A 21,973-nucleotide genomic window follows, 5' to 3' on the forward strand; every position below is an offset into this window, starting at 1 on the left:
CCCAACCTCCCTAACAGTTCCCTTAAAGACGTAAAAACACCTAATTGACGTGACCCTGGGAAATTTTAAAAGGTCAGACAAAGCCTCTTGCTAAGTTTCTAGTTTGTCCACACTCCTTAGCCTATACCAAAACATCAAGAGTTTATAATTCAGCTTGTGTGCCAATTGTTTATGGGCAAGGTCCATATACAGAGGCATCGGGGGGAGCTAGATAGAAATCCACCAAAAACCTTCTAAAACGGTTTTCATTGGCAGAAAGGCCCATACCCCACAGTTCTGCACCATAAAGTGCCCCCCAGGACCATGACGTTGTGAATTTCAAGTGCCGGAGCAATTTGACGGTAGACAGTCTTCTTGTGAATTTTACTGATATGGGCACTCTGGTGGATTCGTTTTTTGGGTTTTTTTAACACTTTTTTTTCAAATAAAGGAGAGTATTCACATTGCATGTAGTATAGCATTGGCAAACACAAAAAGAAAAAGAATAACGCTCCTGACAGTTGCAGCACAATCGCAACCATTATCCAAAACAATGGAATGGCAATATTACAACAAACACAGGGCCCCAGCCCCATCCCTCAAAGCGATCCCATCCGCAGTGTCATAGTGAAAGCTCTCCGTGTATGACCAATGTGCAGAGCATCGGTATGCTGTTGTGTTCACTGTGTACCCCCTCACGCAGTCGTATGACTGTGCACTCTTCTCTCAGCCCACTCCTTCAGGCACAATACCACTGTCCACCTGTGAGCTGGTAGGCTGCTTAGTCGTTTCTAGATAGGCCCTTAACAGTCCCCAAATGTCCTTGGGTCAGGATGTCGATGGCATGAGGCTGGCATATTCTTCCGCATTTGTGTTGCAGTAGGTCAGGCTAATCAGCCAATCCTGCAACTTAGGGGCCATCTTCCTGCCCCAGTGTATGGCCACTTCCCTCTTTGCCAGTATTAGCCCCAGGGACGCCAATTTCCTAACTTTCTTGGGAACCCCAAAAGGGCGATTTCAGGGAGGAAGACAAGTGGGATCCCAATTATTTTCCCTAAAGTCTCATGTACTGCAGACCAATATGTGTGTAACCGCTGGGACATGTCCAGGCCAAGTGTATAAAGTCAGCATGCGGGGATGTACATTTTAAGCAATGGTGTGATTTAGTAGCGTCAATCCTGTGGGTGATTGTAGGTGTAAAATAGGCCCGGCGGAGAAATTTGAAATGCAATAGCTTATGCCGGCTATTGAGTGAGATGTCCCTGGTGGCCTCGCAGCACTTCGCCCATTGTTCACCCGAAATTTCCCCTCCCGTGTCTGCCTCCCATTCCCGTCTAAGTTTGGAGGCCTCTACAGGTAGCATCTGAACACAGGCTTTGTACAGTTTAGAGATCAAGTGAGCGCCACCCGAGCTTTCCAGAACCAATGTAAGAGGGGGGAATGAATCTAGTTCCACTGGATACGTGGGGAACGTCGCACGCAGCACGGACTTCACTCTGCACATGTTAAAGCGCATCATTAAATTGCAGTTCATGATTCTGTTGTCTTCTTCTATGGAAAGAACGTGACCCCCAGGGAACAGGTCGCCCACCTTCCTTATGTCGAATGTTGTGAGCGTGCGCTGCACAGTAGCCTCTCCCGTGATCGGAATCCATCTAGCGTTGGGAAGTGGTAATGCGGAGGAATACAATAGCGGAGCCCCAGTACGCTTTCCCAGTTTGTCCCACGCCCAAGCAGTTGTGGACACTGTCTGGATGTCATGCCTATCCCGTGGAAAGCCGCTAGGCAACACCTCACACAGTTTGTCCAGGAGAACTAGGTCAGCCTCTGGTCTTAGCAAGGGAATGCGGGCGTCGGGATGAAACCAAGCGTGCGCATAGCGACACTGCGCCACCAAGTAGGTCAACTGTAAGTCAGGGACATTAAAGCCCCCCCTATCGTATGGTAGTGTCTGAAAAAACACGTCTGTCAAGGGAACAGGGATATTATTAAAAAGATATAAAAACTTAGGGAGAACCGCCATTTTCAAAATTGCTACTCTGCCCACCATGGATAAGGGCAACTTCAGCCAGCTTTCCACTTGTGCTTCTAGCTTTTGGGAGGTTTGTCCATAATTTAAGAGGACCATCTGAGCAGTGTCCAAGTGGACATGGACCCCTAGATATTCCACCGTGGCACGGCACCATTCAAGCGGGAATTCACACTCCCACTGAACAGTACTCGTCGTTAGAGAGAATATGATCTATTCGTGCCAGTTGATGCTTAGTCCCGAAAACCTGCCAAAACGGATTATTTCTCGTATCAGTGGGGAACCCGGACATATAGAATGGTATTGTCTGCATACAGGGAGGCCAAAAGTGGGCCTGTCTGAAACTGCAAACCTCTATGCAGATGTTGCTCTTGGAAATGCCTGACCAGTGGGTCCATCGCCAGGATAAACAGCAGGGGAGACAGAGGGCAGCCCTGTCTAGTCCCACGGTATTGGGCAAACCGCGTGGACAGTGTGCCGTTCAGGCGGAGCCTTGCCGTTGGGCCTATATACAGCAGGGAAACCGTCTCAATGAAGCCATAGGGCAAGCCCATACGTTGCATAACTTCCACCAGGAAGGGTCATTCTAAGGAGTCACACGCTTTTTCTGCGTCGAGGAGCACCGCCGCGGCCGGTATTTCAGGTTGAATCCTATGCAGCACAGTAAACAGTGTCCGGAGGTTCAAGGATGTAGAGCATTTGGGGACAAAGCCAGACTGAACCGGGGAGATGATGTACTCCATCAGTTGCGAAAGCTTGTTGGCAAGTACCTTCGCCAAAATTTTGTAGTCTTAAGTTCAGTAAGGACAGCGGCCGGTAAGAGCAGCATTGTCTGTGGTCCTTGCCCGGCTTCGGAAGCAGGATAATTACCGCCTCACGCATTGTAGGGGGGAGATTCTGCTTTTCCAGTGCCTAAGCATACACTTCAATTAACTGAGGGGCCAAAACATCCTTGAACTCTTTTTTAAAGTCATCAGTGAACCCATCCAGCCCGGGGGCTGAGGATCCTCGCAAGGTGTCTATAGCCAGTTCAAAAAGCTTGTTTCCGGTCCAGGGAAGGCATGGCTTGGCAGTTGGGGCTGGACTGTTCCCATGAGGCACAGCGTCAGACTGATTTGCATATAGCCATGTCTGAATTGGGGTGGCAGAGTGGGCTAAAGAACGGTGATGGATTAAACCCAGATCAGTTGACTGGGGGTGAGTGCTTGTATTGACAACGCTCCGTCCATCATTTCCTTTGGTTTTTCTTTGTTCGCCATAAGTTGGCAGGGTATGCTCAGACGTGAGTCCCTTGCTCACTTTGCCACTGGATTCAAGCAAGCCGGGCTGAAGAAGGCTGAAATGCCAGAAACCAGTCGTCAGTAGCTTTTTTCCGGTCCAGGAAAGGCATGACTTGGCAGTTCGGGCTGGACTGTTCCCATGAGGCACAGGGTCAGACTGATTTGCATATGGCCATGTCTGAACTGGGGTGGCAGAGTGGGCTTAAGAACGGTGATGGATTAAACCCAGATCAGTTGACTGGGGGTGAGTGCTTGTATTGTCAATGTTCCGTCCATCATTTCCTTTGGTTTTTCTTTGTTCGCCATAAGTTTGTCAGGGTATGCTCAGACGTGAGTCCCTTACTCACTTTGCCACTGGATTCAAGCAAGCCGGGCTGAAGAAGGCTGAAATGCAAGAAACCGGTCCTCGGTAGCTTGTTTCCGATCCAGGGAAGGCATGGCGTGGCAGTTCGGGCCGGACTGTTCCCATGAGGCACAGGGTCAGATTGATTTGCATATGGCCATGTCTGAACTGGGGTGGCAGAGTGGGCTAAAGAACGGTGATGGATTAAACCCAGATCAGTTGACTGGGGGTGAGTGCTTGTATTGTCAACGCTCCGTCCATCATTTCCTTTGGTTTTTCCATAGCCAGTTCAATGCCCGCAACGGAAATCTGTTCAGCCATGTAATCTAACATATATTTTTCCAGAAACACCAGTTCAACCTTGTCCAGATACGTAGTTTGTGCTGTACCGTCGGGACCTGCCCTGGTCGCATATAGCGTAGTGAAATAATCTAGGAATTTGTCCCGAATTTTCGCTGTGGATTTGAGGGTGACGCCAGTGTACGATTGCAATTCGGGAATGTATGCCTTACAGTAAGGCGGTCTAATCATGTGAGCCAGCTCTCTACCAGGGCGTTCTCCCTCACCATACTGCGTTGCCGTGTGGTATTTCCCCATATAAAGAATCTCCTGGTCAATCTCCCGGTCAGCTGTGTCTCTGTATTCCGTAAGCAGTGTGAGGCGAGCAGTTTGCGCCTCTGCGTCAGGCTGTCGCGCCAGTTGGAAATCTAATGCAGCAATGACACGTTCAAGTCGATTTAAAGTGTGTTTGAGATCTCTAAGTACCCCTCCCTGTTTGGAGATGCACACTCCCCGTATGAATTCCTTGAATCCCTCCCACAGCACCGCAACGGTGTCCACAGAGCCAGAATAAAGCTCAAAATGATCTTCTATCGCCTCCCGGATTTCAGCCTTAAACAGATCATCCTGCAAAGCTCTACCAGGGAAACGCCATTGTCTCTCGTAACCCTCCGGCCGAGGAAATTGTAAATGCAGAACTATAGGTGAGTGGTCCGAGTACGTGCACGGGAGCGTGGCGTGAGAGAGAAACCAGTCTGCTATTAAGGGTGAGATTGGCCAATAGTCTATCCTAGACCAGGTTCCATGTGGGCCTGAGTGATGTGTGTACTTAGTGAGAGTGGGGTCCTGCCGTCGCCCAATGTCTAGTAAAGCATGCTGCACGAAGAGGTCTCTCCGGGCACCCCGAGCCCGGGGCTTGGTGTCTGGTGCTTTAGAGGTGCTGTCAAGGACCGGGTGTATTAGCAGATTAAGGTCCCCTCCCAAAAGAAGGGCTTGGGGGTCGTGAGTTATGAGCCGCGCATTCAAACTGCGGAAGAATTCAGGGTCATCAATATTGGGGGCATAAACATTCGCCAAGGTAATTTTGCGGCCATAGAGATTCCGTGTAACTATAACATATCTACCCTCGGGATCTCGGTTAATATCAAGGAGTGTAAAAGAGAGTCTCTCGTGGATCAAAATGGCCGTGCTCCTAACGTAATTGCTGTAGTTAGCAAACAATCTGTGGACGCCCCAGCTGGAACGAAAACGCGACGAGTCAGTGGTTGGGAGGTGAGTCTCCTGCAGGTACGCTATATCCACCATAAGTCTCATCAGATAGTGTATAACCTGTCTCGTCTTTCGTGTATTATTAAGACCGCTGACGTTCCAGGACATGAGGGTGACGGCCGAGGAACCCTGTACGTTACCCAACTGCGCCATTCAACCAGTGTATAGATGGCCGTCTGTCAGTACGCGTGTGCCATGTCAATGAGTTAAGCAATGTGAGCATAAAATGTGAATAATAACCATAACAATGTGTGTAACAACCCCTAATCCCCCTCCTACCACCCAGCCACTACCCATCCCGAAGGTGGCCAACCCCAATTGAATTTTCTAGCCCAATCATCAGGCAAACCAACGAAGGCCAAGGAATGGACCCCAGAAATTGCAGTAAACCCAAACACACGAGATACACCCGGGGGGGGGGTTATGGGGGCAGGGGGGCAGGCAGCTCGCAAACAGCCAGGCCAACTGACGTCTCAATTAAAAAGCAGAAACAGTAAACAGTGCCATATCCCTGGACTGAACAATTAAAGCAAACCGACATTCCCAAACCATTAACCATGCCCTGAATTTGAAAAGAGTTCCGCACTGGTGTCCGAGCCGCTGTGCGGCGGGGAAGTAAGCGGGCCTTCTAGACCTGCCTCAGAAGGCAACTTTCAATCTTGCCGGATATAGCATTCCATACTTAAGACCAAGATTGCGCAGCGTGGCCTCTACTCCCTGAAATTTCTGTCTTGCTTCCTGAAATCGGGATAAAAGGACAGCCTGGATCCTGCCACTCAATCACGTTGTGTTCTCTGGTCATCCTAAGTGCAGTGTCACGGTCTCGAAAGTTCAATAGTCTCGCAATGATTAGTCTCGGGGGAAGGCCAGGATTTGGTCTGGGGCCAAGTGACCGGTGCGCTCTCTCTACCACAAATCCAGGGGTGAATGATTCACTTCCAAATAGGGCAGTGAGCAGTTTCTCCACGAATAGATCAAGCCGGCCTGTAGCAGTCGTCTCCGGGACCCCCATAATGCGAACGTTATTGCGTCGTCCAGGGGCCTCCAAATACTCGTTCCTAATGGCCACCTCCTTTAACAGACGCTCAGTCCGCTCTGATTTCTTCCGAGATTGGGCCATTCCGTCCTCCAAATCCGACACACATGCCTCTACCACGTCAAGCCGGCGATTATGTGTCTGGACGACGCAATAGTTTGATCTAGGATGTCGAAACGTGAGTCCAGTGCCCTAAAACCTGCTCGCATCTCAGACAAAAGTGCTGCCACCAAGGCTCCAGGAGGCTCCGGTGCCTCCTCTGCCATCGTAGGAGAGTGTGACGCAGTCCCCTCAGTCGCTTTTCCAAACGGCAAAGTGCTCTGTTTCGGGTCCTTACGACTCATGCTTTCGAAGCAACGCCCGGGTGGAAGTGGGTACTGAGGGAACGGTTGGCACAAGTGTAGCGTGGGTCGGGGAGAGCAGGTAGTGCGCAGTAATTTGCGTGGGGGTGCCAAGGCGCAGGAGTGTAGCCGTGCCGGGTAATGGATGTGGCTGAAATAGTGTCTCGAACACTAAAGAAGGAGCAGCGGTCAAGCAGAGCAGGGCACCAGGCCTCACATGCCCAATGCTGGAGGGATGAACAGGTTTTCTATGAGGTCCAGGCGGAGCTGACCGCAAGTCATCAGTGCTGGGTGGACAATGATGTCTTAAAATGTGGCCCCAGTCCTGTAAAGAGAACAGAACATTAACATGTGGCAGGCAGCGGTCCAGCGGATGTCCATGAGTGTCTCTGCTGCGACAGCCAGTGGACGCCCCACCCCCACACACCGGGCCTGCCCGCAATACCACACCAGCGCCCCAGCCCCCAATATCACCGGCGTGTGGGCCCCTGTCCCCACCATGTCATAAACGGAATGCTCCAAACACAGGGCCGGGCAGCCAGACCGGGCACAGGAACGAGAGGCGGGCTGGGGGTGGGTGGACAGGAAAGCCCAGAAACGCCGCCCGACTCACCAGGGGCCCAGATGGTATCGGCCTCAGTTACACTGGTCGGGCACAGTCTCTCGCTGTACGGGCCCACCCAGCTGCTCGAAGGAGCAGCGCCGGCAGGCCCGTTCTCCACGCCACACGACAGAAGTATGGTTCCAGCAGGAGCTGGAAAGCCGCAAATGGGCCCACAGTGACAGCGCCTCCCCTGCTGTCCTCGGCAAGGGTCTCGATGCTGATTGCGTCGGTGGGACCGGGGATATATGCAGCTGGACCTGGCTGATGTTATGAGCCTCTCTAAATGGCGGCCATCTTCGACGCCGGCTTGGCCACGCCCCCCACTGGTGGATTTGTTGATGTTTTACTTTCTCGATGTAGGCACCCCAATTAATCGATGGAGTCAGACGAATACTTAAATAATCAAAAGCTTCAACTTGCTCCAGTTGAGTTCCACCAGCCAATACAGGTCTTTTGGACAGTTTTACCATACCCCTGTTAAAAATCATACACTTTGTATTCACCTCATTTAAAACCAGCCCCCTTTCATCACAGAATCTTATAAAATCAATTCAAAGTTGTTGCAAACCCTGCAGAGATTTAGAAATTAAAAGAGTGTCATCGGCGAAGAGAAGTGCAAGCACTCTTCTTACACCAATTTCTGGGGCATCACAGCCATCTCTATCAATAAAATCTACCACCCTGTTTATAAAAAGAGTACAAAGCGTGGGGGCTAGCACCCATCCCTGCCTCACCTCGTTGCACTGGGAAGGTTCTTTTTACTTGGTTGTTTGCCCACCACCTGACCTGTTCCGCATTTGATGAATGAAGTCTCATTAAAATATCTAAAAGGTTGCCCGGCAAACCCATGTCATTCAATACTCTCCAGAGTCTAGCCTGGGGAACAAGGTCAACAAAGACCACATATAATTCCCCCCCCCCTTTACTTCTGCTTCCTTCCAGTAGATACACAAAAGACGAAAGACCTGGTCCAGAGTACTAACGTTTGTGCGGAAGCCTGCTTGAAAATTTCTGAGGATTTGGCACTCAGACATCCAGTCCTGGATCCTTCCTAGTATCTGCTTACAGAAGGTTTTCTGGAGAGAATCAATTAATCTAATTGGCCTATAACTTCCCGGCATAGTCCCCTTTTTAGGTCGAGCTATTTATAGCTCTGAACTATTGCAGGGGAAATAACACTCTTGAACAAGCGGATTTGTCCCAATGCATGTTGTGTACTGAAGCGTGACGCTTCGCCAGGCGCACGCTTGGCCTCACACCCCATCCCCATATGCTCGTTCCCTCCCACTCGCTCGCTCCCCCGCCCCCCCACTTGGCTCTTGAAACGCCTCGCTCCGCAGGTCATAAACAGGACCATTTCAAAATTTAACAATCATTCAAAATCTATTTATAGCTCTGAACTATTGCAGGGTAAACAACATTTCAAAATGTAACAATCATTCAAAATTTAACAAAAAATGTAAAGGGATTTATTTTGTAACATAGACACGGATATGATTTCATTTGTGTTTAGGATTTACTGCGACAGTTTTAACATCGCGTTTTATTACCTTGTGCTCGCTCTTTGGACGGTTTGAATTGTTTTGCTTTCAGCTTTTATTGCTATTTGTGTTATATTGTTAACACCTTGAATGAAAACACTCTTGCTTCCTTCGGCTTTAACTAAGAGTTGCAGTCCCTGCTCCCCTGCCCCCCCATCCGCCTCGCACACCACCATGCTCCTTCTCTCCCACTCGCTCGCTCCCCCGCCCCCCGCCTCCCGCTCCCCCCAGTCTGTGCCTCGCATATTGTACTTTCACTTTAACTAAGAGTTGCAGTTCCCTCCTTATTCGCACAATGTTTGTTAAATGGATGGTTCACTTCATGGTCCCGGTGTTCCTGCAGCAAGGTCGACAACCCATTATTTAGTGTTTGATGTGTAAAAAATGCAGACAGCGAGGCTTGGTAGCAATTACATTCGAATGGTAGTATGATGGAGTGTTAGAAGGAAACAGACAATAGGCGCCACTGTGGCACAAGGCCGACAGAGCCATCCTCCTTTGTTCCAGTTTCCCCTCCGCGGAGCATTTATTTATGGTTACTTCTCAACACTTCCATCCCCCATAAGCCTGCCCTTTCTACGGTTAGATCTTTACCACTGTGTTGTTAAAAGTGCCGTTATTTTGTCTATCATATGGGTAAACGCCTGTTAAATGAACGACACAAAAATGGAGCCATTCAAAATTTAACAATCATTCAAAATTTAACAAAAAATGTAAAGGGATTTATTTTGTAACATAGACACGGATATGATTTCATTTGTGTTTAAGATTTACTGCGACAGTTTTAGCATCGCGTTTTATTACCTTGTGCTCGCTCTTTGGATGGTTTGGATTGTTTTGCTTTCAGCTTTTATTGCTATTTGTGTTATATTGTTAACACCTTGAATGAAAACACTCTTGCTTCCTTCGGCATAAAGTGCATTATTTCTCGCACATACCCTCGGCGTCTCTTGTGTGTTCACACCTGGAAGCCTACACATTGCAGCATAGACCGCCATTTATAAAGGACCTTTGAGGGAGTGCGGGTGAAGTCACAGATCTGCATTTGAAATACAGTTTGCTCACACCAGCATCTTTTGCGTTTTACTGCACTGCCTTGTGAAATCTGCAGATGTTTGGGGAATGGGAACTCGGCCGATGAATGCATACCTTTCTTACTTTTCTAACGCCCGCTTGTTTCGTGTGCTGCATTAGTCCATTGCGAGCCCCATAAAACGCTAGCTGTTCGCAGCAGGTATCACGCGACGCAGTGCTCGGAAAATGGAGGATTTCAACACCACCACAGGATAACTCAGCACCACCACAGGATAACTCAACACCACCACAGGATAACTCAACACCACCACAGGATCACTCTGCACCACCACAGCATCCCTCAGCGCCACCACAGCATCACTCAGCACCACCACAGCATCACTCAGCAGCACCACAGCATCACTCTGCATCACCACAGCATCACTCTGCACCACCACAGCATCACTCTGCCCCACCACAGCATCACTCTGCCCCACCACAGCATCACTCTGCACCACCACAGCATCACTCTGAACTACCACAGCATCACTCAGCACCACCACAGCATCACTCTGCGCCACCACAGCATCACCCTGCACCGCCACAGCATCATTCAGGGCTAAGAAGGCATCACGCAACACCACCACAGGATAACTCAGCCCCACCACAGGATCCCTCAGCACCACCACAGGATCCCTCAGCACCACCACAGCATCACTCAGCACCACCACAGCATCACTCTGCACCACCACAGCATCACTCAGCACCACCACAGGATCCCTCAGCACCACCACAGCATCACTCAGCACCACCACAGCATCACTCTGCACCACCACAGCATCACTCAGCACACAACAATATCGCTCAGGGCCACCACAGCATCACTCAGCACCACCACAGCATCACTCATCACCACCACAGCATCACTCATCACCACCACAGCATCACTCATCACCACCACAGCATCACTCAGCACCACCACAGCATCACTCAGCACCACCACCACAGCATCACTCAGCACCACCACAGCATCACTCAGCACCACCACAGCATCACTCAGCACCACCACAGCATCACTCAGCAAAACCACAGTATCACTTAGCACCACCACAGTATCACTCAGCAACACCACATCATCACCAAGGGCCAAGAATGCATCACTCAGCACCACCACAGCATCACTCAGCAGCACCACAGCATCACTCAGCAGCACCACAGCATCATTCAGCACCACCACAGTATCACTCAGGAATACCACATCATCACTCGGGGCCACGAATGCATCCCTCAGCACCGCCACAGCGTCACTCAGCGCCACCACAGCATCGCCCAGCGTAACCACAGGATCACTCAGCGCAACCACAGCATCACTCAGCGCAACCACAGCATCACTCAGCGTAACCACAGCATCACTCAGCGCAACAACAGCATCACTCAGCACCACCACAGCATCACTGGTTCAAATATGTTCTCTCAATGTTTCAAGCTTTAATACAAAAGTCACAAAAAGATGTTAATATTTCACTTCTGTTCTTGTATTTTCGTCACACTAAAATACACTGAACATCATCTTCACAAAAGTTATTTACAAACGTTTAAGCTATTGCCATTATAAATTACAATAACTTGTATTTAAGTATTAATTATTAAAAAATAAATAAAAGCCATTGTTATTTGTAATAGCAATACATGTAAGTCACATAAATACAAAACGTATTGCATTACAAATTCTACAGGTGTCACATTTGCGAAAGTTATAACTATTGGCATTGTAAATGACAAAGCTATTAATTTAGCTATTTTCAAAACCAACACATAAATTAAAAAAAAATCATTTACAATACCAATAGCTCAAACTTTCCTAACGCGAGACCTATGGCATTGCAAATGCTTGTTTATAGATGGGCACTATCTCAGCAATCTGCCACGATGCTGGTATGTCAGCACCAGATATAATCCAATTTGATATTAAGTTATTATAGGAGACCCAGAGAGATCTATCCTCCCTATATAGATCATTAGGAATTCTGTCCGGGCTAGGAGCACGTCTGGGGACACAGGTGGAAATCGCCATTTGGGTTTCCTCGATGGAAAAAACAATGGTATCATCATTCCCACCTCGGGCCTCAACCCCCATTTCACTGTCCTCCATGGTTTCTCTAATGCCTTTGCCATAAAGGGAGCTAAAATGAGTAACCCATTCTTCTGATTTCACAGTGTATTCTAAGACTGCCTTATTTCCCTTAAGCCAATGTTTTGTGTTTCTCCAAAATGTCTTGGGATCTTTGTCTGTCAATGCTGAGTGTAACGAGTACCAGAGAGAACCCTCCCATTTTTTTTTTGCTCTCTCAACGGCCTGCCTATATTTGGCTCTGCAGTTCACAACCTCAGAGCGATCCTTGCTTTTTTTTTTTTAAAGACCTTTATTTGACAAGTTAGAGTATACATTATTACTGGCCTACAACCATCCAGGCCGGCCGTGACATTTGCATTCCTGTGATCTTACCATTCATATGTACACAGCCTAGTGGCCGACAACCCTGAGGTTCGGCGGCGTCATATTTCTATATTGATACTCTCAAGAATTTGCATTGACGTTGAAAAAACAGTAGGTCTAGAATTTTCATTTTTTTAAAAAACTAAACTTATAACTGAGTTCAAGTTTAATATCACACACAATATCCAACATCACGTCTGTAGCTACATAATGTGCAGATTCGGTGGTCCATAGCGTTGACACATGATGTCTGTAGTACTCGAGCTGTATCTCTATCTCTTTGCCTAGGTCTCATCCCCTCTGTTTCTCCTATTCCCTCTCCTCCTCCTCATCAGAGCTAACACTGTCATCTTCCGTCAGTGAGTCACACAACTCCCCTCTGTATGTATTCCACGCCGACCACACGTTGTTCCATTTACTGGGGTAGGCCCTAAGTACATAGACCGCCCTCTCCGTGAACATTAGCATGTCCATGTTGCCACACCACAGTGACACTGTGGGCAGGTCCGGTGCGCCCCACCTCTGTGCAGTGTCTCTCTTGGCTACCATCATCGCCAGTGTACCCCAGATTTGGCCATAAATGGATAGATCAGTAGGTTCCCAGATATTTAGGAGACATTTGCGAGGTTCCGGGACTAGGGATACCTGGAGTGTTTGTGAGATGGTGCGCATCACCTGCCGCCAATATTCGACTATAAGTGGGCAGTCCCAAAGTGTGTGTAATAATGTCCCTTCTTCCCCACAGCCACGAAGGCAGAATGGGTGTGGTGCCCTGTGTATCTTGTGTAGCATGAGTCTAGTATAATAAACTCAGTGTAAGATTTTAAATTGTACTAGTCTAAATTTGGCAGAAATTCCCACCTCTTTCGGTGATGCCAGAGCCTCATTCCATTCCGAGTCATCGATATCACCCACGTCTTCCACCCACCTCTCACGCAGTGTCAGGGTAGGGTCTGTTAGGTTATTCAGCAATTTCCGGTATGTTAGGGAGGTCGCACTATGCTGCATGTAATCAGTAAGTAGTCTATCCTCTAATGGCAATGACTCCGGAACGTCAGTGTCTGCCGGTATTGCCTGCAGTAAAGCGTGTCTAATCTGTATATATCTGTAAGTTTCATGTGGACCCAATTCATATTGTTGTTGAAGCCTGGCAAACAGTATCACAGTGCCCTTATCCCACAAGTCCCCAACTGTAGATATCCCAATGCTGTCCCATTGCGCAAATCCCTTACTTTGTCTTAGCCGTCCCAGAGCTTTTGTGTGCCAGAGCGGGGTGAGTTTGGTAATTTTGCCTTTCCATCCCAGCTTCGCCTGTGCGGTGTGCCACAGAATGGCAGTGTGTCTCGTGGGTCCAATTAGCTTCGTGGCCTGGTGCCTGTCATATAGTACCGCTAACATGCTGTTGGTTCCTAGTTGCGCCCTATCGGTCCTGTAGGCTGGGTCTTCCCTCGGAGCGTGTACCCATTGGTTCACTATTTTGAGTTGCGCCACCCAGTAGTATAGTTGCAGGTTTGGTAATGCTATCCCTCCCTCGTACCAACTTCTGGTCAGTTTGATGTGTGCAATCCGTGCCGGCCAATTACCCCATAGCAGGTTGGAGACCAACACTGTGACTTGTTGGAAGTATCTCGGCGCGACCGGGTATGGGGTGTTTTCCAGGGCGTATATGAATCTTGGAAGCGCCATCATTTTATAGAGGGCAGCACGTCCGAGGAGGGTCAGAGGTAGAGTTGCCCAATTCTTAACGTCTGCGCGCAGGCCCTCCAGGGGAGGTTTTAGGTTTTTTTCGAAGAAATCCGCTGCGTCAGTGGTGATATGTATGCCCAGATATTTAAAGGAGCCCGAAGTCAATAGAAGCGGACAATCTGCTGCGAGCGAGGGCTGCGGTCCCCTCAGTACGTATATCACAGATTTCGACCAGTTAAGCGTGTATCCCGACGTCTTTCCGTGGGCATCACAGAGTACAAGGAGTGCCCGAATGCCGCTGTCCGGATCGGTTAAGTAAATCAACATATCATCAGCGTATAGTGACACTCGGTCTTCCCATCCCTCTTTCCAACAAATCCCTTTTAACAACGGCGACGTCATAATCATTGTGGCCAGTGGCTCCAGAGCCAGGGCAAAAAGCAAGGGGGACAGAGGGCATCCCTGACGGGTACCCCTCGCCAGCGGGAACGTTTGTGAAATATGACCATTTGCAGTGACCTGTGCGATTGGGTTGGCATATAAAAGACGGATCCATACAATATATTTTGGGCCAAAGCCCATGTGAGCCAGGACTGCAAACAAATACTCCCACTCCACTATGTCGAAGACCATTTTGGCATCCAAGGACAGGATCTCTGCTGCCTCTGTTAGTGAGGGGGCATGTGCCAGGATCCCGTGCACCCGCCTGAGATTGTGGGCCGTGCTCCTGTGGGGCATGAAGCTCGATTGGTACGGGTGTATCAACAGGTGGAGATGATTCATTAGTCTATTGGCCAACAGTTCTGCGAGAATTTTGGCTTCCGCATTGAGAAGGGATATCGGGCGGTATGATGTGCATTCCGTCGGGGGCTTACCGGGTTTTGGGATGGCTATGATCGTAGCAACTCGCTGATCCAGCGGGATCTCTGCTTTTGCCAGGCTCTCTGTGTACATTGCCAACAAAGGCTTCCCTAGTTTGTCGGACATGACCTTATACCATTCAATGGGAATCCCGTTCGGGCCCAGTGCCTTCCCCGACCGCAACGCGTGAATCGCTCGGTGTATTTCTTTCTCCGTCAAATCTGACTCTAGTACGCGGACCACCTCCGGTGGCAGCGTGGGGACTTCCACGTGTCGAAGGGAATCAAGTGCAGTCTGTGCTGTGACATCCCTGACAGGAGTGTACACGTCCTGAAAGTGCTCTGCTAGTGTGTGTATTATGTCTTCTGGGTGCGATCGCAGCAGTCCGTCACGTGTGCATAATCGCTGTATGCCCCTAGTGCTCCCCCCTTTCTTATCCAGCCAGGCCAGCATCTTCCCTGCCTTGTCTCCAATGTCATATATCCTGTGCTTCGTGCCGGAGATGTCGTCTACGACTTGTGACTTAAGATGGTCCTGATATTGCTGCTGTCGCAGTTTGAGTGTGTGCAGGGTGTCTGCCATGGGGTCCGACACATGTGCTGTGTTTGCTGCGTGTAGTGTTAATTCCAGTTCTGAAAGTTCCTGCCGTTGTGCCTTTTTGTGTCCTGAGATGGACGCTATTGCCTGGCCACGCAGGACCGTTTTGTATGCCTCCCACAGGATCGAAGGAGAGGATACCGACGCTGCATTTTCAGCAAAATAGAAGGCAGTTGCCTTTTTAAGATCCTTTTTGTTGATCTTGGGGATCGTCAGATAGTTAGGGTATATGGGGTAAATCCTAGCGCACTTTCGTTCCCAACTGGACAGGGTCATCACCACTGGGGAGTGGTCCGATATCCCTCTAGGCATTATGTCAATGGAGTCTATGTCACATAGCCCACTACCCAGCAGCAAGAAATAGTCTATTCGGGAAAGACTATTATGGACCGGTGAATGATAGGTGAATTGTTGTGCAGTGGGGTGCTTGTGACGCCACACATCTGCCAGCCCCATCGCATCTAGGAAGCCAGGGAAAGCAGTGGGCCCCGGTGCAAGCGCGATCCTTGCTTTTTAATGTACAGATGAGCACCCTCTTTGCTTCCCTGCAGTGCTGATTATACCAGGCGTTCTCAGCCTGAAACGGGTCTATTGAGTGTCCCCACCCTTTTCAGTGCTTTTGGAGGCTGGCTTAGCATATCTCGCATTTCAATATAAAACAACTTGTGACAAGATCCCAGACTAACAGCAGCATCTTGAACGGGCTTAGTTCCTCAATCACCCGACGTGCTTTACTTTTAACTAATTCTAAAGCTTCTGGGTGTTCCTCGACCCACTCCCATTTAATTGACCTTTGGTCATTTGTGATGAAAAGGACACCCAACTCCGGACACCCCCTAATGTCAGGTTGGGCAGTACCAAGTTTTTTGAGTAAGTGCAAGAGCGTTATGATCGCTCTCTACTTTTTTTACTACCATCATGCCATCCACTACGGGCCAGAGATTAAGCGATACTAGGCAATAATCAATTCTGCTTGTGTGGTCACTTCTGTTGAAAGTACACTCCCCTTTGGGATCAGACCTTGTTCTCCCGTTTGTAGCTCTTAGACCATGTTGTAGGCTAAGGGCTAGGACCTGGCCTCCTCTCTTTGTCCATCTCACATTCGGTAAATCTAGATCCCACTCCTGGATAAAATAATACTAGCTAGTTGACAAGCCAATGGGTTTGTAAATTATCGGACTTTTTTTTATAAATAGATCATGGCGACCCTGGACAGATATTGGCCCCTTGAAAGAGAAATTTAAAGGGTGGCTATTGTTGTCCTATAATAATATATATATTTTGACACACATCGACTTGTCACTCGTTTGGATTTGATTTAAGGGTTATTTCAGAGGGCAAATGAAAGATCAGTCTGCTCTTGGAGAACTTACCTAGTCCAGGCAAAAGAGACATAAAATGTCATGAGAATTTCCAATAGATGGCAGAAAGAGGAATATATATACTAGTGAAAATGGATATGTGGAATAAAATTTACAAAATGAATTTTTCGGTTTGAAGACGGGTCAGTTTCCGTAAAATGCAATTTTATGCAAAGTGGCCAATTTACCACACTCCCATGTTTCTAAATAAGATCAACACTGAGCTCTCTGTTATTTGTTTTTCATGTGATCTAAGGAAATTGTTTGCACATTATTTTTTGATGTTCTAATTTACATTCCTATTGGAAACCGATTTTGGATGATTGTGTAGATAAATTAAAAATTCAATTGCCATATGATCCCCAAATGGTTTTATTTGATATTTCGCTACCTAATGGGTGTTTCAGACAGCAATAGTAAACTACTATTTATCTCTATGCTCATACCTCGACTCTCCAGAGAAGTGAAACTAAAAACATTCCAACATTTCAAGAGTGGGTGGCGAAAATGCAGGGAGTTAAAGATTGAGAAAAGATGTGTGTGGTCCAAGTGGGAGCGACACAAAATTTTTCTAGGCGGTCGTTAATTCAATAAAAAAATGTATGAATTTCAATCTCCTTATAAGGTGAAATCTGTTTAGGAGATTGTATGCATAAGCCATTCTTGTTAAAAACTATGTATTTATGAATTCCATTGAACGTTATGACTAAGGAACTTGTAATATGGTTACTTATTGTTTTTATGAATTATTACTTGCCAAATATCTCAATAAAATGAGTTACAAACAAAACAAAACAAAATCACTCTCTCAGGACAAGTCAAACAGCCCCTCGCAATAAGAGCGCGAGAGGAGCCCTATCAAGGTTCGTTGAAGGCGAGGACAAAGACAAATGGTATGATCAAGCATACAACCTTCTGTGGGTGAAGCAAAGTTGTTTAAATGCATGTAAATTACAGATCTGCTCTGAAAATGTTATATTGTTTCAAACCTTCTAACATTATGAACTGACTTAATCTTGATGGAGTAGTTTTGTTGCTTAACTTGCTAAATGAGCGAGCTAGTGTATTTTTTTCCCTGTTTGACTCCTGTATGACATTGAGGCAAGCATAACACCTAAAGTTGGTTCCTTTCTTTTCTTTAGGTCTGGATTCTCTTTGTGCGCCTTTTCTTTACCTAAATTTTAACAATGAAGGTACGTACCTTATTTCCTTATTTTAAGCAGTATGTATGTATATAGTATTTCTATAGGCAAACCTAGCCAAAAGGCAGCGGAGCTCTGTACAAAATCAGCAGTTATGTACAATTGGATGTTGTTTTATTTAACTTTGAATAGCATTTATTTTTTGTTTATTTAATTTAGAGTCTTATTCTCAAGCTATTTAGCGCACTGTAAAACGTAGTTAAACGTAGGTGAACTAAAATGATCAAGTTATGAGCCAGTGAGATCACTCAGTATTTAGACGCTCACCCTTGACATCTGATATTATGTGCTGGTCTCGAGTCTGAATCATGTCAAAGCCACCTCAGGCTTTCAGTCTTCCAAAGTTAGTAAGCTGAATAAAATTAAAGTGGGTTATAAAAACACAATGTTCCTTTCAGCCCTTTGAAATGGCATGAAAATTAAGTTATTTATGGGCCCTGATGTTGAGAGCCTGTTTAACTGAACTATTGAAGTACTGTGGAGAGACTGATAGATTTTTAGCAGGGGTAAAGTTAGGATACAGAGCAGCAAATGGGGTATTGACTGGACGTGGGAAGGGTAACAATGACAAATACATAGAACACTGACAAGCCTGTAGGTTTGTGAATATTTCCCTAACAATTTTGACAAAGGCAAAACGAAATGATCGGCTTCTGTGAGAGTGATTGAAATATCGACTAAGTACCCTTTGTAATGATGGCTATGTATACTGTGGAAGGTAGTAGCATGGAACACAATGAATCTAATGTATTTATAATCTTTAAAGAAGTAGATATAGCAAGCAAGAATGCATGAATATATTTAGGAATGGAAGAAGTAGTAATTGCGTTAGTAAGGGTTATTTGTGTTGCAGTGTTGAGGCCAATTAGAGGATGAGACCATGGTGGTCTTAATGGTAATGATGGGGCATAGGAAGACACTTTAGGAAATACTGGGTTAAAGATAGATAGCTAAATCAGCTTATTATGTGGTGCATTACTGTCAGCCTTCTAGGTAATGTAAGGCCCTTTGGCTTTGCCCAATATGTATTTGAAGCGCTCTGATATCTACGGGTCTAGCTAGTGCTATACAAAACTTTAAAAATAAAATTTAAAAAATAAAGTAGTAGTTTTTAATTATTGTGTTAGGGATGTCATCCAAAAAGGCCGGCTCCAAGCCCTGCAGCGCCTGCCACCGACAGATGTCGGTGACGGACCCGCACCTTGTTTGTCTCTAGTGCCTCAAGCGCGGGCACAACGCAAAGGCCTGCCCCGACTGCCACACCATGCACCCGAAGGCCTTGAAGGAGCGATCCCGCAAGCTTCTGGCAGTTCGATGCACAGCGTGCGACGATCAAGGTCCCAGTTGAGAGCAAGTCCCGGGAGCGGCCGCAGAGCCCGTGGTCGTCATCGCATTCCAAGTCATCGAGCCATTCGGGAAAATCGAAGTCTCATAGACAGAAGTCGTTGAAGCATGCTTTGACTTTTTCTCATCCATTGGCTGTCGAGGGAGCATTGCCACTCACGGCCTGGTTTCACGGTTGAGCCAGTGCATGCGCCGACTCCGTGCCTCCTTGAGTTTCCGGGACCTGATGCGAACTCCACCCACTCCTAAGAGTTTCATACGGCCATGCACCTCATATTTGGGTGGCCTGTTCCCGCCAGCTTGTCTTCAAACCTCATGGGTTTGGTTGAGGCCCCTTCTGGATTCACGCCGGAGGCTCTAGCTCCAGAGGGGCACCACGATTCCACAGATTGCCGATGTTCCTGGTGCCATCCTCATCCCCAACTCTGACACAGAGCTGGAGGGGAGTCGCCTAACGCTGACTGGAGCCATGCAGTCCAGGCAGAGCCTGAGTCTCATTCTTAAAGGCTAGGACTCTGGGAGGAATGAGCGGGGTCGCCATGCCCTGACGAATACCAGCCTTATAAAGAAGGAACTATATACTTGGATGAAGATGTGTATGAAGCCAGTGGACTCGACACTTCTTCAGATACTGGCCTGCCATCTCCCCCCTACCGTGGCTACGTAGGAGGGAGCATCTTTCGCTACTGTGGTGCGGAGGGCTGCTGAGGTCCTTGACCTTAGATTACCCTCAGTGGCAGTCAAGACTAATGTTTTGACAGAGGTGCTGCAACCAGGAGTATCCCTCTCAGAACTGCTACGTTCAATGAAACCCTCACAGACATCCAAGCCCAACACCGGGGCCCTTGTGAATAGGAGGATTGCCCGCCACCACCGCCCAGCTCCAGGGGACACAAACTTCCTCGCCCAAACCTAGATAGCTTGATGGTCTTATCCTCAAAGTCCCATGTAAATACTGGTGCATTCCCTACTGCCCCTCCGTACAGGGACTCTAAGAGGCTGGACGCGTTGGGTAAGAAGATGTTTTCTTCCTTTAGCCTGGCACTGTGGTCTGAGAACACCATGTGCCTTTTGGGCAGCTATTCACATGTCCTATCGGATAGGGTTTTGCAGGTGCTACTAGCGGTCCCGTAGGAGGCCTGGGTCATACTTCTCTGGCTGTGGCCGATCGGAGAGATGCAGCGAAGTTCACAATACGATGTGGACTGCACACCATCGACTCACTAGACAGATCGGTTTCGTTGGCAATGGCCGTAAGATGCCACGCTTGGTTGAAAATTACTGTTTTTTTGGGGGATGTCCAGTCCTCTCTTATGGACATGCCCTTTGATAGCTCCCATCTCTTTGAAGACAAGGCAGATTCGGTGCTAGAGCCCTTCAAGGACAGTACTGCTACGGCCTGGTCATTGGGCATTTCCATGGCCCCCCACCACCCACAGTCCGCCTTCGCTGCTATGGAAGGGGCTTCCAACCGTACTTCTACCCTCCCAGCCACCGCAGCATGCATGCTCCCCAGCCTCTGCTTGGCCGAGGGTGCGGTATCCATAGACCCCTTGGATCGGGCGGACAGCGGTCGGGCAAGCCCACATCCACGCATCTCCCCTGGCATTCGCAGCTTACAAACCCTCCTAATCTGCCCTCGTGCAATCATGGCACCCAGTCGACGACAGGATTCACCATCACCTACCCCGCTGGCAGTCTATAACTTCGGACAGGTGGGTTTTGCAGATCTTTCGGAACCTCTACTCCCTGCCCTTCAAGACGACCCTTCCCCAATGCCACCCTCTTACAAGCAGCTGTCGCAAGATCATCTCTCTCTTCTCTGCCTGGAAGTCGTGGCTCTCTTGGCCAAGGGACCCATAAAGGGGGTGTCGACACCAGAAGTAGGTCATCATTGCTATTCCCACTGCCTATTGATGCCGGAAAAGGATTGAGGCATTCGTCCTATCCTAGACCTATGCCCTATCAATTACTTCCTCAAGAAGATGAAGTTCAAGATGCTCACTCTTGATCAGGTACTATCTGCCCTGGACCCAGGAGATTGGATGGTGGTATTGGACTTGCAGGGCGCGTACTTCCATGTCCTGCCTACCCACAGACATTACCTGCTGTTGGCCATGAGCACTTTCAGGTCACTGTGCTTCCTTTCGGCCATGCCAGTGCCCCTCGGGTGGTCACCAAAGTGATGATGGTGGTTGCAGCTCATCTGTGGAGATCAGGGTGTCAATCTTCCCCTACGTCTTTGACTGTCAGTTGAAGGCATGCTCGCCTCAGGCTGTCATCTCCCACCTCCAGACTACGCCGGACCTTCTGCATTCGCTGAGGTTCGCAGTCAGTTTGCTGAAATCACACCTGAATCCCTCTCAGACATACCCTTTCATCAGAGCGATTCTGGGTATGGTGCTATTTTGGGCGTATCCTCACAAACGACGAGCCCAGGTTATTCAGACTCTGATACTGATGTTTCAACCATTATCCTGGATTTCAGTGAGACTAACTCTGAGGCTGCTGGGCCTCATGGCCTCCTGCATCCTGATAGTGACACATGCCCACTGGCATATACAGGCTCTGCAGTGGGACTTGAAGTTCCAGTGAGTGCATCATCAGGAGAGTCTCTCCGACATGGTCCACATCCCGGATGGAACTGCAAAATATCTGCAGTGGTGGCTACCAAACTGTGAGTGAGTCAGCAGCAGACCCTCTTCCCTTG

The 21,973-nt window shown here is 48.2% G+C and overlaps 1 protein-coding gene across 1 annotated transcript in view; it reads left to right on the forward strand.

The window, feature by feature from the left end:
• The window catches only part of TBCK (TBC1 domain containing kinase), a 1,513,148-nt gene that overhangs the window by 671,640 nt on the left and 819,535 nt on the right, over window positions 1-21,973 (forward strand). The window contains exon 18 of the mRNA XM_086962029.1: window positions 17,860-17,910. Within this exon, the coding sequence (XP_086818155.1) occupies window positions 17,860-17,910 (51 nt within the window). The remainder of the gene's footprint in view (window positions 1-17,859; window positions 17,911-21,973) is intronic.

The sequence above is a fragment of the Lissotriton vulgaris genome, chromosome 3_1 (genome assembly GCF_964263255.1).
Source record: "Lissotriton vulgaris chromosome 3_1, aLisVul1.2, whole genome shotgun sequence".
NCBI lineage: Eukaryota > Metazoa > Chordata > Amphibia > Caudata > Salamandridae > Lissotriton > Lissotriton vulgaris.